At 41.0% G+C, this 18986-nt stretch overlaps 1 protein-coding gene across 2 annotated transcripts in view; it reads right to left on the reverse strand.

The window, feature by feature from the left end:
- LOC308662669 (transducin-like enhancer protein 4) overlaps positions 1-18986 on the reverse strand; it is a 183298-nt gene that overhangs the window by 64888 nt on the left and 99424 nt on the right. Inside the window, exons 7-8 of one of the 2 annotated variants that reach the window (XM_081318751.1) lie at positions 11979-12180; positions 10577-10593 (exon numbers count right to left, since the gene is read on the reverse strand). In XM_081318751.1, the coding sequence (XP_081174877.1) occupies positions 10577-10593; positions 11979-12180 (219 nt within the window). Of the gene's footprint in view, positions 1-10576; positions 10594-11978; positions 12184-18986 lie in introns of both variants that reach the window. The other variant, XM_081318750.1, reaches the window with a different exon arrangement.

The following is an 18986-nucleotide window of genomic DNA, read 5'->3' on the forward strand; positions in this document are numbered from 1 at the left end:
AATAATTTGCACAAATAATGAGCTGTCATAAGTTGACTATATCCTGTGGATAAGCCTTGAGTCAGGCCAAAACAGGAATGAAAGAGTTAATTAGCAAGGTACATTCAAAAAGCCTTGACAAATACTTAACACACATTTGCCTTGCCTTCTAGCTAATAGAACCAAAGAGCCTTGGTGGAGCAGTGGGCTAATGCCTCCTTAAGTAACACCAGCTGCCTGCAATTAGTGCAGGTTCGCATCCCACCAGGCTCAAGGTTGACTCAGCCTTCCATCCTTCCGAGGTAGGTAAAATGAGGACCCAGATTGTTGGGGGCAATTAAGCTGACTTTGTAATAATGCCGCTTGGGGGTGTGTGTGAAAGCCCTAATAAGCAGGCATATACATAGAATGAAGGCTACTGCTAAGCTTGTAAGCCGCCCTGAGTCTTCGGAGAAGGGCGGGATATAAATGGAATTAAAATAAAATAAAATAAAATAAATAAATAATAAAAGAGAGAAAGAACCTGTGGCTCAGGAAGTTAAAACAACTGCCTAATATATAATCAGCCCAGGTTCGAATCTCAGATAAAGGGTATGACTGACTGATGAGAACACAAAGAGTTCGAAATGATCATCTCAGCCTCCCAAAATTCTTTATTAGCAATTTGAATAATTTGCATATATATATATATATATATATATTAACAAACAAATGAACACTGGGATAGAATTAAAAACTAAAACAGTTTTTATTGCTGAAAAATCAAGCTTTCGTTGGCCAACTGCCAACGTCATCAGGATGGAGATGCTGGGGTGGGGAGATTCCGTTTATACTGTTGGTGTCTGCACTCTGCTCATGGAGCATGCTCAGATCTGTTTGTTGAGGTCTGCCGTATTTCTTTGAGTTGTCGCGCATCCGTTTTTGGGATGTATTTGTCTCTGGGTATCTGTTGTTAAAAGTGAATTGTTTATAGCTCCATGTGTTGTAGCCATAACCCTGGTCATTGTCCGTGTTCTCATGCCAGGGATCTTAAATGGTTGTTGCTCTTCTTCCTTGTGTTCGACATTGCAGAGTGGTTGTGTGCTGGTGCAACCTTGGATTTGATGCAATGAGATAATTTGTGAATTCTTGCGCTGTTTGTCTTCATGTCGCGCACGTCGTTGCTCTTCCCAATTTTTTTTAGTGCCTGGTATGCAGGGGGGAGGTCTATATGCCGGTTGATGGAGGAATGGTTTGAAAACCAGGCTTCCTTAAACAGGCGGCCGCCTTTAGTGTTGTCACTGGCAATAGCCTCAGTCCCTGCTAGATTAAAGGCATGGTTGTGTGTAGCCATGTGCGTCCACACCTGTGAACGTTGTTCTTGTCTTCTAATAGCAAGCTTGTGTTCATGCACCCTAGTCCTCAGTCGTTTTGCTGTCTCCCCAATGTAATTGCAATTGCAATTCTGGCATGATATCTTGTATACGACCGAGGCTTTTTCTTCATTGGGGAGTGGATCTTTAGGGCGCATGACGCAAGCTCGTAAGGTCCGATCAGGTCTGTGGGCAACACCGACTTTGTGAGGGGTTAGTATGCGCGCTGTGGCCTCGGATACACCGTGGATATAAGGCAGTGTTATCCGTGATGTTAAGGCGTTGTTACATTCATGGCGGGTAGGTTCACTTGGCCTGCTGTATTGTCTGATGAAGTTAGACGGGTACCCGTTGTTTTTGCAGACACGATAAAGGTGGCGTCTTTCTTCCCTTTTTGCCTTATTCGTGCTGCAATGCGTATCTATACGTCTAAAGAGGGTTCTGATACAGCTGGCCTTATGGGTTGTGGGGTGATTACTTTCGTAATGAAGTATCCTGTCCGTATGGGTGGATTTACGGTAGACCGATGTGTGTAACGAGCCATCAGGTTGACGCCTAACTAACACATCTAAGAAGGGCAAAGCCCCATTGGTCTCTTCTTCTGCGGTGAAGCGGATATCAGGATAGATGGAATTGAGCTTCCTCATCAGCCTGTCCTTGTCCTGCTTTTTGACAATCACAAAGGTGTCATCCACGTATCTCACCCAAAACTTGGGCCGACATGTGGACATCACGCGGGTCTCTAGCTGTTGCAGGACTGCTTCTGCAATGACACCCGAGATGGGGGACCCCATAGGGGTGCCCTTCACCTGTTCATAAATGGTGCCTTGAAATGTAAAAAACGTTTTCAGGCATAGGGACGTAAGCTGAAGCAGATCTTCGTTGTTAAGTGAATCTTGATGTTGCCCCACTCCCTGCTGTTGCAAGCAGTCCCCAATTACAGCAAGTGCTAAGTTTTGTGGAATTGAGGTGAATAGGGAGGTGACATCATAGGAAATCATGATCTCCCCCTCCTCTATGCTGACGGATCTAATTTTCTCTAAAAATTCACTAGAGGAGTTCACAGTGGTGTCATTGTTCATTACTAGATATCTTAATCTGCCATATAGCCATTTGGCCAGCCCTGAGGTTGGAGTTCCCCTAAAAGACACAATGGGTCTTAGGGGAGCTCCTTCCTTATGGATCTTGGGGAGTCCATAAAATCTGGCGGTGGGCGCATCTTTGGGGCGCATAGTTCTTAAAGCCTCCTCCCCAATTTTCCCTTGCCGTTTTAATCTATCCAGTACCTTGGAAATTTGGTTCTTGAGGGTTGTCATGGGGTCTTTTTTGACAGTCCGGTAAGCACTAGTGTCATTGAGCAGTGTGAGGGCTTTGTGGATGTAGTCAGGTCGGTCCATTACAACAGTTGCTCTGCCTTTGTCAGCTGGGAGGATGACGATGGATGTGTCCTCTTGTAATTGCTTTAGGGCTTCTCTTTCAGTAACTGATAATGTTTGGCAGCGTCTATGAGTCATAAGTAGGCTTGTGATGCGGTGCCTGATAGAGTCCTTGGTCACTTCATTGATGTTCACTTGTTGGATGGCTGATTCAAAGGCTGCCACAAAGTCCACAGGGCGCGCATCCATTAGGTTGTAACCTGCATCACGTTGTAACAGTTCAAGTTGTTTGTAAGAAAGCGTCTTGGATGATAAATTGTGTACCAAATCATTGTTAGAACTAGGTTTGCTTATTGCACGCAGGCGTTGCATTTTGTGATGCAGGGCCTCAGTCCTGAGTTGTTTGATCTTTCTTGTATCTTCACTAATATGGCAAGTGAGAAGCTGGTAATGCTGGCGTGCAAGGATTTGTTGGCAATGTTCCTGGCATTCGTGGGCTGCTATCGTCATAGTGTGGATCTTTCTATGATGGTCATTAATCAATGCACGTATAGTATGGCGTTGGAATCGATGAATGGCAAGTCGGCACTCCATGGAATCCACAAGCGGTTTCTTCCAGAGTGACCTCGGAGGTAGATCGTTACGTAGGCAGTCGTGTAGAAAGGCTAGTTTACGATAAACACAAGTAATCTTTCGTGCGAGTTTCTCCCATCTCCTGGCTGTGAGCAATACAGCTCTCGGGTAGTATTCCTTGATAAGATTAAAAATACGAATCCCAGGCATGTTAAAATTAACAAACAAATGAACACTGGGATAGAATTAAAAACTAAAACAGTTTTTATTGCTGAAAAATCAAGCTTTCGTTTCAGCAATAAAAACTGTTTTAGTTTTTAATTCTATCCCAGTGTTCATTTGTTTGTTAATTTTAACATGCCTGGGATTCGTATTTTTAATCTTATCAAGGAATACTACCCGAGAGCTGTATTGCTCACAGCCAGGAGATGGGAGAAACTCGCACGAAAGATTACTTGTGTTTATCGTAAACTAGCCTTTCTACACGACTGCCTACGTAACGATCTACCTCCGAGGTCACTCTGGAAGAAACCGCTTGTGGATTCCATGGAGTGCCGACTTGCCATTCATCGATTCCAACGCCATACTATACGTGCATTGATTAATGACCATCATAGAAAGATCCACACTATGACGATAGCAGCCCACGAATGCCAGGAACATTGCCAACAAATCCTTGCACGCCAGCATTACCAGCTTCTCACTTGCCATATTAGTGAAGATACAAGAAAGATCAAACAACTCAGGACTGAGGCCCTGCATCACAAAATGCAACGCCTGCGTGCAATAAGCAAACCTAGTTCTAACAATGATTTGGTACACAATTTATCATCCAAGACGCTTTCTTACAAACAACTTGAACTGTTACAACGTGATGCAGGTTACAACCTAATGGATGCGCGCCCTGTGGACTTTGTGGCAGCCTTTGAATCAGCCATCCAACAAGTGAACATCAATGAAGTGACCAAGGACTCTATCAGGCACCGCATCACAAGCCTACTTATGACTCATAGACGCTGCCAAACATTATCAGTTACTGAAAGAGAAGCCCTAAAGCAATTACAAGAGGACACATCCATCGTCATCCTCCCAGCTGACAAAGGCAGAGCAACTGTTGTAATGGACCGACCTGACTACATCCACAAAGCCCTCACACTGCTCAATGACACTAGTGCTTACCGGACTGTCAAAAAAGACCCCATGACAACCCTCAAGAACCAAATTTCCAAGGTACTGGATAGATTAAAACGGCAAGGGAAAATTGGGGAGGAGGCTTTAAGAACTATGCGCCCCAAAGATGCGCCCACCGCCAGATTTTATGGACTCCCCAAGATCCATAAGGAAGGAGCTCCCCTAAGACCCATTGTGTCTTTTAGGGGAACTCCAACCTCAGGGCTGGCCAAATGGCTATATGGCAGATTAAGATATCTAGTAATGAACAATGACACCACTGTGAACTCCTCTAGTGAATTTTTAGAGAAAATTAGATCCGTCAGCATAGAGGAGGGGGAGATCATGATTTCCTATGATGTCACCTCCCTATTCACCTCAATTCCACAAAACTTAGCACTTGCTGTAATTGGGGACTGCTTGCAACAGCAGGGAGTGGGGCAACATCAAGATTCACTTAACAACGAAGATCTGCTTCAGCTTACGTCCCTATGCCTGAAAACGTTTTTTACATTTCAAGGCACCATTTATGAACAGGTGAAGGGCACCCCTATGGGGTCCCCCATCTCGGGTGTCATTGCAGAAGCAGTCCTGCAACAGCTAGAGACCCGCGTGATGTCCACATGTCGGCCCAAGTTTTGGGTGAGATACGTGGATGACACCTTTGTGATTGTCAAAAAGCAGGACAAGGACAGGCTGATGAGGAAGCTCAATTCCATCTATCCTGATATCCGCTTCACCGCAGAAGAAGAGACCAATGGGGCTTTGCCCTTCTTAGATGTGTTAGTTAGGCGTCAACCTGATGGCTCGTTACACACATCGGTCTACCGTAAATCCACCCATACGGACAGGATACTTCATTACGAAAGTAATCACCCCACAACCCATAAGGCCAGCTGTATCAGAACCCTCTTTAGACGTATAGATACGCATTGCAGCACGAATAAGGCAAAAAGGGAAGAAAGACGCCACCTTTATCGTGTCTGCAAAAACAACGGGTACCCGTCTAACTTCATCAGACAATACAGCAGGCCAAGTGAACCTACCCGCCATGAATGTAACAACGCCTTAACATCACGGATAACACTGCCTTATATCCACGGTGTATCCGAGGCCACAGCGCGCATACTAACCCCTCACAAAGTCGGTGTTGCCCACAGACCTGATCGGACCTTACGAGCTTGCGTCATGCGCCCTAAAGATCCACTCCCCAATGAAGAAAAAGCCTCGGTCGTATACAAGATATCATGCCAGAATTGCAATTGCAATTACATTGGGGAGACAGCAAAACGACTGAGGACTAGGGTGCATGAACACAAGCTTGCTATTAGAAGACAAGAACAACGTTCACAGGTGTGGACGCACATGGCTACACACAACCATGCCTTTAATCTAGCAGGGACTGAGGCTATTGCCAGTGACAACACTAAAGGCGGCCGCCTGTTTAAGGAAGCCTGGTTTTCAAACCATTCCTCCATCAACCGGCATATAGACCTCCCCCCTGCATACCAGGCACTAAAAAAAATTGGGAAGAGCAACGACGTGCGCGACATGAAGACAAACAGCGCAAGAATTCACAAATTATCTCATTGCATCAAATCCAAGGTTGCACCAGCACACAACCACTCTGCAATGTCGAACACAAGGAAGAAGAGCAACAACCATTTAAGATCCCTGGCATGAGAACACGGACAATGACCAGGGTTATGGCTACAACACATGGAGCTATAAACAATTCACTTTTAACAACAGATACCCAGAGACAAATACATCCCAAAAACGGATGCGCGACAACTCAAAGAAATACGGCAGACCTCAACAAACAGATCTGAGCATGCTCCATGAGCAGAGTGCAGACACCAACAGTATAAACGGAATCTCCCCACCCCAGCATCTCCATCCTGATGACGTTGGCAGTTGGCCAACGAAAGCTTGATTTTTCAGCAATAAAAACTGTTTTAGTTTTTAATTCTATCCCAGTGTTCATTTGTTTGTTAATTTTAACATGCCTGGGATTCGTATTTTTAATCTTATCAAGGGATATATATATATATATATATATATATATATATATATATATATATATATATATATATATATATATATATATATATATATATATATATATGTTTTCTGAGGTTTTCGCGGGTGTTTGTATGTGGATCTTTGGTTATTCAGGTTTTTCCCCGCGTAGAACTAAAGGTGTAGGCGCAACGTTTCGACACATCCTAGATCTGACCAACCACTGCCTATCTAACACATACTTCATCTACAATGGACAAAGATACAAACAAATGGAAGGAGCACCCATGGGATCACCCCTTTCACCTGTCATCGCAAACCTCTACATGGAACACTTTGAAACCCTCGCTCTAGAAAAATCCAACCACAAACCCAAACTCTGGCTCAGATACGTAGATGACACCTTCGTAATCTGGCCACACGGCAAAGAAAAACTGGATGACTTCCTCATACACCTCAATAGCCTACACCCCAAAATACAATTCACCATGGAAACAGAAGCTAACAATCAACTTCCCTTCCTTGATGTCTTAGTCTACAAGAAATCCAACGGCTCCCTAGGACACACTATCTACCATAAAAAAAACACACAAACCGCTATCTGAACGCACTCTCACACCACCACCCAGCACAGATCAACTCCGTAGCCAAGACACTCATCTCCAGAACAAAACACCTAGCTGACGAACAACACCTAAAAACCGAACTTCACACTCTCACTAATGTACTAACAGCCAATGGATTCCAAAGAAACACGATTACCAACTTAATCCGAAGAGAGACACCCACAAAAACCCAAGACAGAGAACAAGAAAATGGCAAAGCCCTCCTCCCATACTTAAAAGGAACCACAGACAGAATCAGCAAGGTCCTCCAAAAACACAACATCAAAACAGCATTCTACACAGACAGAAAAATATCCACCATCCTAAGAAACCCCAAGGACATAATTGGCTTAGAAAACCAAGGAGTATACGAAATCCCATGCACCACCTGCCCCACCACATACATCGGACAGACCAACAGAAGAATAAGTGCACGCATTGAAGAGCACAAAAACTCACTCAGAAAAGGAGAACAAACTTCATCCCTGGTCCAACACTTTGAAGCCACGGGACATGAAATTGATTTTAAAAAAACCAAAACTATCGCCAAAATTGAACATTTTAACAACAGAATAATCAGAGAAGCCATTGAGATAGAAAAACGCCCCCACAGCATGAATAAACGAGATGATACCTCTCGCCTACCAGCCATTTGGAAACCCGCCTTGATTGACAGACGAGGCCCAACCACCAAGAATGATACCAGACCCAAACTCATGATAACATCACATGACATCACCACCACACAACCATTCAAAAAGCAAATCCGAACCCACAATGATAACGAGGCACAACCACAAAACAGAAACCTAACTACAGCTGCAACATCAGCCACTTTAAACCCCTCCAAACCACACAATAAGCAAACTGACACCCACTATAAAAACATGGCACCACCACAAACACGAAGCCGAACAAAAGCAGCACAACTCACCAGCTCAGGTCTGGAGCTGGCAGCTGAGACCAGCCCATCCACTCAGAACACACCCCCACCCAATCAGAACACACCCACCATTCAAAACACACTCCCACCCAATCAGAACACACTTGGTCCCCCACCCAATCAGAGCACACCTCCACCCACAGAACACACCCCCTCTGGCAGTTTAAAAAAGAGGAACAAACAGCCACATGCTTCTCCCAGAAGAAGGAAGCTAAAGCCACCAGCCTGATGATGACGCATGGGATTCAGTAGAAACGTTGTGCCTACACCTTTAGTTCTACGCGGGGAAAAACCCGAATAACCAAAGATCCACATATATATATATATATATATATATATATATATATATATATATATATATATATATATATATATATATATATATATATATATATATATATATATATATATATATATATATATATATATATATATATATATATATATATATATATATATATATATATGCTTGATAATAAATCTTGTGAACTCCAACTTAATGTATGATTCTTTGTGCTTGACAAATACAGTCTGAGAAACAATATGAGAACTTTAGAGAAAGTTTGCTGTATTTACAATGGAAACCAGAATTTTCTTCTTTCATCTACCCCCCCCCCCCATGCTTTTCTCCATACCTTTTCCTTGCTCATACTAAGCATATCAATTATTTTTAGGCAACTAAAAACCTTTGCTATCTAGGATTTGTTTGCCAACAATGTGTCTTCTTAGGAACACTGGCCTACTCACTGTGATACATATCTTGATTATGTCCAAATGAAATAATAGCTGTCTTAAAAACAATGCTTGGAACTTCATTAACAATCAAATAATTACATCCATATTTGAAGTACTGCTGTGGCTTTCAGTTGTCTGCTGTTTGCCCTTATTGTTCTTATTTTTTTAAAAATTCAGCCAGGCCTTGAGCTTTGCCCAAATTAGGCAGAATATAAATATTAAAACAAACAAAGGTTGTATTGGCCTTTAAATGTTATAGCCCAAGGTCCCCAACCCCTGGTCCGTGGACCAGTACCAGGCCGCAGCATGCCAGCAACTGGTCCACAGAAACAAGCAAAGCCCCATCCACAGGATGCAGGCAGCATACAAAACCACGCACTCTTCGGTCCGCGGAAAAACTTTTCTCTACGGAACTGGTCTCTGGTGCCCAAAAGGTTGGGGACCTCTGCTATAACCTATATGGGTCTGTTATCAATGGAGGCGAAATTGGCTTTTTCCCATTTATGGATCTCTTTCAATAGAACCAAAATGAAATGTAGAATCCATTCTGGGATGTGCAGTCTGCTCCCAAATGTTGATGGCATAAAATTAATTCATTTTATGCTCTGCCAAAGCTTTTTCTGATGTCCTTATGTCACAGGAGTTGGCGGGTTCATTGGTTTTGTTTAGAAAATAAAGATTTTTAATTTATTTTCTGGCTTAAGTAATTTTACTGTGCTTTGGGCAGATTTTATTTGTTGCTGTATTTTTTGTTCTTTGATTAATGAAATTGTCTTAGTATTTATACTTTCATATTAGTCATTATTGAAACTAGTTGGCAGAAGCATTGTTTGAAAAACCCACAGACTTCAGAATACTGAAAAGGATTTTAATACTCTGCTTTACATCACATACAAGCTGAAAATGTCCCTGCTTAGAAGTAGATTACTGCCAGATCTAGGATGCATTTCTGACTAAAAATTCTGAAAGGCAGCATTTTGTATGGGCCTGTTGAAATATAAATAATCTTCCAGATGCCAATGCTAACCCACTGAAATATGCATTATAAGGTTCATATTATGGGACTTAAGCCATTTAACAGATAAAAGTCATGCCTTTGATATATTTATTCTCCGCCATTTCAGCCTTCATGGAGACATACACTAGAAATAAGAACTCCTTGGAGATTGATAGGCAGGAAGACTCCGATATGAATCTTATTTACCATGGAACACAAAGCATCTCCCAGAAGGATCTTCCTCCTGCTTTATTCCCCAGTACATTTCTGACAACAGCAGATTGTATTTTCAAGAATTAACCAATAACAGCAACCTATCATACATTAATATTTACAATTGGCTAGAGAGATTTTCATGTATGGAAGGAATACAAGCGTAGGAGGAGGTCCAGAGCTGTATAAGCCAATCTGCCCTCAGCTGCTGATGCAGAATGAGGCCACTTTTCTCTCTTGTCTGCACAAAGCTTGAAAATGTTCTCCTCAGGTGATAACTATACATCTTCATAGGGTTTCTAGCACTCTAGATATGCTAGAGTCCTTTCCCAGTGGAAAGGGTTTTCTGTATATCAGGACAAAAGTAGAAGCATCTCCAGGCCAACTGACAATGAGAAACCCTTGTGGTGATATGGTACATAACAAGTTCAAAGAGTCCAGCAGTGAATTTCATTTTTATATAGTGTTTTAAAATTGCCTACCCAGGACTAATCAATACGGATATCATCATCTAGTTACCATAATAACTTTTCCTATGCTTTAGTTCAATTGTAATAAATACACTGCAATTCTTTTAACCCACTCCTTCCATCTGTGAAATAGAATCTTACCTTTATGGAGTCTCTGTCTTCATGCAGAACAGAAGCAGCAATGTGAGCAAATGAGAGAAGGAAAGAGACAGAAATATAAGGTGTTTTATATAAGACTGTATATTTCTTCTATCCAAAAATATACCACAACCTTATTCTCCATTAAAAAATAAATGGCAAAGATATAACCTTTTTTTAATAAAGTTAATTATTAAGCTAACTTAACTTTAAACTAATGTTTAAAGTTGATTCCATTAACCATAACTGGTTGATCAAGTGCTTTTGAAAGATGCTATAGAAGTAGACAAAATTAGGGCTGAGCATTTTCTTAGAGAGAATTGTTAACAAGTTGCATGCTCCTTACTTCTGTATTTGAGCTTCATTTCTTAGCACATAGGCCTCTTCAATCTTTAATGTTTAATAACATTAACCCTTCCAAATTGTTATCTATGTATTATAAAACACCAAAATGTCACAGCTATTTAATTACACACACTGAGATAGATTGGTTTATTTATGATCACATTTTCCCGGCACCTTTCTGCTCCTCTGTTATTCCATTGTAATGGAACTAAAAATGGCTTCTTTTTCATTTAGACAACTCACAGTTTTTTCTAGTCATTATTATTGTATAATAACTAATCATATTGCCCACATAAGCAGAATAACTGGCAGTTATTGACCACTTTCTCCTGTAGAAGAAAAATTATTCAAATAAGACTGACCCACATCAGTCCTTCCAAAATGAAATCGGTTCAAAAGGTGCCATAACAGTTTCCAGAGACTTTGTATGAAGCTACATGGAACAGTAAATTTGGTTCATAAGATTCTTTGGAGAACCCTGTTTGACGTTGGAAACATGGTTCTGATCTCAGAGGGGGAATCCAAAGTCAGAGAGAATCCCCCTTCAATGGATAAGATCAGGGCTTTTCAATATCATGGAATCTTAAAGGATTCTTAGCTCTCCCTATTTCCTTTTATGGTTCTACACACTGCAAAGTAGAAGAAGAAAAAGAACTAGTGCATGTTGATTGTCCCCTGTTATTAAAATAGGGCTGGACCTTTATAGATAAGAATGCCACTTTCTCTTCAGTTCCACTTACAGACCAACCAAGCTTTAGAAGAATCAAGATGCACCCTTTGCTTTTCTCCATTAAATAGGCAGGTCTCTGCCTCAAAACCTAGAGTTTAAAATAGACAAATGTCCTTTCCAAATCTGGATTATTCTGGCTACGTTGAACTACAGCTCCCATACTTCCCTACTCAGATTGGACAGCAGGACTGTACAAGAAAGTTACAGCAGAAGGAAAGACAAGAGTAGGACGTAAAAAAAGAAACTCAAGGAACCTGGCGAAAACCTTGTACCTTTTAAAATCTGAAGCAACTTTCTCTGAAAAGCTAAAACTGAGAAAAGAGGCCTTACCTCTTTGGTGATCACTATCGTGATGCTTCTTTTCATCTTTGATTGGAAGGTGAGACTGTCCCCCAAGGGCACTTGACAAGGCTAGGAGGCCCGCACTGCTGCCAATGGGTGGAATGGTGGGTGGCTGCAATCCGGAAGGATGTGGAGTGAGAGGCACTGGAAGGCCATGTCCATGTGATAAATGTTGGGCCTGGAGTTGCTGCTGCTGTGAAAAATTAAACAGAGTTATTGCATTTGTTCCAAGGAAGAGAACTTTCAGCATGGCTAACTATGTGCAGGTCCTGGACTCATGCGTTTTCAAGGGCTGTCAACTAATCAATGATCCTGATTGGCTACAAATTATTCCAACCCTTGAAAAAACAAAATGGCAGAAACACGGTGTACATGAGAATAAAGGATGGACATGAACGATGCTTATAAGCAAAGCTTAATGTAACGCATTATCTCTGAATGCCTGCCTTAAACAATAACTCTGGTTCGAGTCAGGATTAGGGGGAAATATATCCAAAAGGAAAATAAAACCTTGCCATTTGAAGTGAAACTCCTTCCATCTTTTTCTTCCAGGAGCAGTCTCATAAGGACATTGAAAGTCTAATCAAAATGCACAAGCTGACTATCAAGGCAGCCATTAAGTTCTGCTTTTAATTTATTTATTTATTGAAGGAAAAGAAAAGCTGAAAATTGAGAAAGCAAGCATTAAACTGTTCTCCCCAAGCAGCCACCCAGCATGCAGCAAGAGTTAATTTGAAAAAAAGGAAACCTGAATTAACAATCCAGAGAAGGAAACTGGTTGAAGCCACTGTTTAAAGTCCTTTAAGTGTCCTCAGTGGTACTTGAGCAAATTACTAAAGAAAATCTAATGTAGCAAGGCTTGGGTCCTCCTGTAGGCTTGCTCAATAATGCTGAAATAATTGGGCACTCTGTGCACGTTTAGTGATGCTCGAATGAAAAGCTAGAGGCCTGCCCTTGTACTCTTCTCTAGCTGCTGACTCTGTGTTGTGACAGGTTTATTTGAGTGGGACTGCAATGCATGCACCAGTAGCTGCGCTGACAAGAGTTTAAAGTCATTTTTACCAGTACACTGGCAACACATAGAGAAAGCCCTTGAGAGGTTAGAATTGGAAGTGCTTGACCTCAGCCAAAGCTGCTTCAAGCTCTCTCTGCTGTACTAACCATTGTGGCCTAGATGGTTTGTTGATGTCGCTGCTGAAGGAGAGGAGGGTGGGAGGAAGGGAAGGAAGGAAGGTGGGTGGAGGGAGGGTTTATATCACACTCAATCTCCCCGAACAGGGAACTCTTTCACTTCACACTTGCACCTACAATCATTTGCAAGGTGACTTTAAAAAAAAATCGGCTTTCGCTTTCCCAAACCATGCTATTTAAAATAAATGAAGCCTCATTTTGCTATCTCTTCTTCCTTCCTGTTTTAAGACTGTTTTCAAAGGAGGGAGGGCCAGCAACTGTCTTGCTATACGTTAAAAACAAAAACAAAAAAATACACCCACTCCTTCACTTCAAAACTCTCCCTATTTTCTCCACTTTTTTATTTTTCTCCTGCCCTTCAAATTCATACCTGGAAAGAAGGGCATTTAATTGGACCCTTCTTTTATCTGGAGGTTATTTTTTTAAAAAAAAAATCCTCATAACTGGGTTTACAATCTGCGGAGCCAACATGATTCTAAAGTTTTGGAAAAATTAATCAGTGCTTAGCTTTTGTTTAAATGAAAACGTATGCTTTAGCCAAAGAAATACATTCAAGCCAAATTTTCTAAAGTTAGCTAACAGTGGGCATCTGTTCAAATTAATATTAAAACTTAAAACACCAGCAGAATTACCAGGCCAACATTTCAAAGATATGAATTTAAATATTTGATTTAAGCATTTCTGCTCCATTAAATCAGCCTGTCTGTCCTACTATCAATGCCTTAGTACCTTAGGGAGCACCTGCTGCCGGCATCAACTTCCCTCCGCCCTGTGCGTTCCCACAGAGAGGGCCTCCTCAAGGTGCCACCAATCAGAGAATGTCGATTGGTGGCCCCCAGGGGGAGGTCCTTCTCTGTGGGTGCCCCGGAGCTATGGAATCGGTTGCCGGTTGAGCTCTGGATGGCGCCCAACCTCCGCTCCTTCCGACGCGATCTGAAAACGCATTTGTTTGAACAAGCCGGCTTGGCCTGATAGGGGGTGGGTTGGGTTTTTTATTGATCTTAATATTTGTATTTATCGTTTTTACTTGGGCATTATGTTTAATTCCTTTTAACTTTTGTATTTTTTGTATTTTATACATCTGCCCTGTTCACCGCCCTGAGTCCTTCGGGAGAAGGGCGGTATATAAATAAAATTAATAAATAAATAATAAATAATAAATGCAAGTAGTACATTCCACTCTCCTCTGCTCTAGTCAATAATGCATAAATATTATATTGGGTTTTTCTAAGCCTGAACTTAATTATAGTCCAACGGCGTTTTTTCCGTATCTACTGACTAAAGAATTTCACCTTATTCATCATATAATTCATCACTGTTCCATTTTGATGGACTGATCATAATCGCCATCATCAGGAACCTTTTGATTGTCTCCCCCATCCCTCTGCTCATCTAACTAAACGGTTTATAGTTGTCTTGTAAAGTATGTCTGAAATGAAGGCAATCATTTATGGCTTTATTTTCTGGAATCAAATTATTTAAGTGGTATCTTTAAACCAAGGGGCACATTAAGCATGGCACACTTTATCTTTGAAAAAATATGCATGGTCATTCCAGTTTGGATTACTGCAATATGGTCTACACGAGACTGCCCTTGAAGACTGCATGGGAGCTACAACTGGCCCAGAATGAGGTGGTGTACGATGGGTTTACTCCTATGACATCTCTGTTATGTGAATTGCACTAGTTCCCAGTTTCCCTCTGGGTACAATTCAAAGTGTGGTTATTACCTATAAAGCCCTATGTGGCACAAGCCCAGGGGCCACCATTCCCTGAAGGCAACTACTCTTCCTACAGGACCAGATAGGGTGGGCATGTTCCTAGCCCCTTCCCTTAAACACTGTTACTTATAGGATGCAAGAAGTGTACCTTTTTCATGACAGACTCTGCTCTGTGGAACATCCTTTCCTTGAAGTTTGGCAGGTCTCTACCCTCCTAGCCTTTCAGAAACCACTTAAGATCTGTCTTTTCCTCCAAGTGATAGGAAAGATGAGGCGGATGAGTGGATTTAACAAGGGTTTTGGAAGCTTAGCTCTCGTGCCAGTTTTTTAATGCTTATGTTTTTAATAGATTTATGAATTATGTTGCTTTTATTGTTGATTGGGAGATGCCCAAAATTCAATATAAGATGGGCAGTTACACCATATTTAAAATAAATAATAAATATTTTTGAGTATTTTAAAAGAAATATGTCTAATCTTCCCTCCGTGCAATTTTCATATTTGACAAGAGATTCATGCAGTTTAAATGCATTCAAAAATATCTAAGTATCAGTGCCATGCAATTCACTCCATCCCTAGGTACAAAATCTAGAAATAATAATCCAGGCTGACATTTGGTATATTTGAAAGAAAAGCATATGAAGGGGAAAAGAATCTTTGAAAGTTTTTAACATTGATTTCAGTGTCATTTCCTAATGTGAAATCTGAAATATTGATAACAGAAGTTTGGATAATGCCTTCTGCCCATATCTAAAATGCAGTGAATTAAAAACAACAACAATGTACTTATATCCTATGGACAAATTAGCTGATAATGTTTTCTAGTTGGAGTCAGCACATTCAGAAGCCAGTTTTCCTGGAAAGTATTCAGGTTTCTACTGGATATTTTCCAGCCAAATATCCATGCCAAAGTAATCTAGTGCTTTTCCCCTTACAGACCCTGGAAGCTTACTGCCATTATCCAAACAGTCCCAACATCCTCTTCCAACTCAAAGATACTTTAGTGTTAACTGACAAATTAGTCTCGCAAAGACCTCACTTCATATCTCAACCCACATACATGCTGTATGTACATCCTTTCCTCACTGCTGGGAAAAAGAGGAGCAACATCCAATTAAAAATATTCTCAACGGTATTGTGATTCAAATCACGCTGCATATGAAAACAGCTACAAAGGGAGGGAAGGAGTATGAGTATTAGATGGGTAAGGCGGAATAATAAGGAAACCTGGCAAATGTTATGGAAACAGCAAGGTAAAATAAGACTAGAACGCTGGATGCACTTTAATTCTGAACACAATCAAAACCCTATCAGCACAAATAATAGACTCTTACAATCACAAGTCACATGGGGATATTTGGACCAGCAAACCCCCACCCTGTCCCCATAACTCAGTACAGAGAGGTTTCCGTGTAAGGCATCTCCAACACAAGACTGTCTAACCTCTTGACAATTCATTTAGTGACCGTTCATAGTTACAACAGCACTGGAAAGTGACTTATGAGCATTTTTCACACTTACGACCTTTGTAGCATCCCTATGATCATCCAAATTCAGATGCTTGGCAACTGGTTCATATTTATGACGGTTGCTGTGTCCCAAGCTCACGCAATCCCCTTTTGCAACCTTCGGACAAGCAAAAACAATGGGGAAGCCAGATTCAATTTACAACTGTGTTACTAATTTAACAATGGCAGTGATTCATTTAACAACTGTAGCAAGAAAGGTCGTAAAATGGGGAAAAATTCAGTTAACAACCGTCTTGCTTAGCAACAGAAATTTTGGGCTCAATTGTGATCGTAAGTCAAGCGCTACCTGCATTGGGTGAAATCTACTACCTTGTTGAGGAGTTGTTTCCACTATCAATATGTTCTTATAACTAAAAAGATTTCTGAACATTCAATCAGAATTTGGCCTTCTGTAATTTGAGACAATTACTCCATGTCTTGCTCTTTGGCATGACAGAGAACAGGTCATGGCCTCCAATGTAATACCCTTTCAGATATTAGAAGTAAATTATCACATCTTTCCCAAAATCATTCCTGGAAGAGCTCAGGAGCACTAAAAAAAAGATCAGATGACTACTTCTGGTAGTATTTCCAGATAAAAGCATATCCCAATCTCAAACACCATGCAACAGTCAAGTTGCACAACACAGACTTTATCTATGGAAAATCATGAAGACAATTTCTGTGTATGACTTTCATGAAGAAAAAAACCCAAACAGCTAATGATACTTTAGTCTCCCTCCGAGCAGTGCTTTAATATGTAGCTCCTACTGACAGTGCAAGAAGTCTGGCCTGCTGTTCATTTTTCAGATGTAAGTCAGAACCCCAGCTTTCTACTTTTTAAATTATACAGGATATATCAAAGTCAAAGATAATCAAAGTCAACATATAAAAAAAAGGAGCCTGTATATTTGTGTCGGAGTGTTTTATCCTTTAAAAAGGTAAAGGTTCCCCCGCACATGCGTGCTAGTCGTTTCCGACTCTAGGGGCCGGTGCTCATCTCCGTTTCAAAGCCAAAGAGCCAGCGCTTGTCCGAGGACGTCTCCGTGGTCATGTGGCCGGCATGACTAGACACCAAAGGCACACGGAACGCTGTTACCTTCCCACCGTAGCGGTCCCTATTTTTCTACTTGCATTTTTACGTGCTTTCGAACTACTAGGTTGGCAGAAGCTGGGACGAGTAACAGGCGCTCACTCTGTTACACGGCACTCGGGATTCGACCCGCCAAACTGCCAACCTTCTGATCGACAAGCTCAGCGTCCTAACCCACTGAGCCACCAGGTCCCTTTTGTTTTATCCTTTACTCTCATGTTAATTATCTAAGAAATGCCTGATTGGGTCTTCTTCAACCAAGAAAATGTTGGGTGGTTGGATAATTGATTTTTCTCTCATCTACAGTATGGCTTTGCAATCTTGTTTGGGCCAACTGGCTCCCCTGTCCAATACTAACTTGATTAACAGATGTCAGAACTTTAAGTATAGGAGAATAAAGTTGATCCAATTCCCTTACCTTTGTAACAACCAGTATGTCTATTGTTTTTAGAGAAACGCAGAAAAGGAACATAATATGGCTGGTACTGTCTGGCATCAGGAACTGTGAATCATTTACTTTAGGAAGGGCATAATTTGTTCACTGGTTTGATCATAGAGCTGAACTGGTGCAATGGTTAGAATGTTGTATTGCAGGCTATGTCTGCCAACTGCTAGCAGGTCACTTCTCATTGGCTCGAGGTTGACTCAGCTTTCCATCCTTCTGAGATTGGTAAAACGAGTACCCAAATTGTTGGGGGCAATATGCTGATTCTATAAACTGCTTAGAGAGGACTGTAAAGCATTGTGAAGTGGTATATAAGTCTAAGTGCTATTGCTATTGCTATCACGCCATAGTCCATCTTAGTATCAAACTTAGTCACAGATAATAATCTGAGTTGCTGTATTACATATGTAGAACTGGCCAAGATTTCTCCCCTTCTCCTAAATCTATCCTGAACAACATTACCTCTTTCCTTCCAATCTCTGACTACAAGAAGTTGGAACCCATTCACCAGCCTTGTATTACTAAATCAAATCTTGCAAAAAGGAAAAAAAAGATTCACAGAAAAGGAGAGCTGTTATGACTCCCTACAGTTTCATATGATGCTTATCCTCACCTTCTACCCCATTCAAACTGGAATTATTATGCATTATTTTAAAAAATAATGGAATGGTAGAAAATCAGGTTACAGGAAATACATGTATCAGTTGTAAAGCTAATAGATATCAAATATGAGATCATCATGCAACAAAAAACTTGAATATTGAGCATGCATGTGTGAAAGCTTGTATCTGGGTAGTTATGACCTGGAAAAAAAATATTGAAGTAATTCAGCTAAACATTTTGTCCTGATTGTTTGCTTTCCTTATGAAAAATGCCCTAGGGTCATTTTTAACTTTTATGTTACTTATTTTTTTAATAGGACTTTGAATTTTTGAGGGGGAAAAAAAAACAAAAATAGATGGTTTTACTTTTATTTCTCTTTATAAAACGGAGAAAAGAGCTCACTGGCAAAGCTTGCTTAAAGTAAGCAAAGGCAAA

This window comes from Vipera berus (assembly GCF_964194415.1).
Source record: "Vipera berus genome assembly, chromosome: 2".
NCBI lineage: Eukaryota > Metazoa > Chordata > Lepidosauria > Squamata > Viperidae > Vipera > Vipera berus.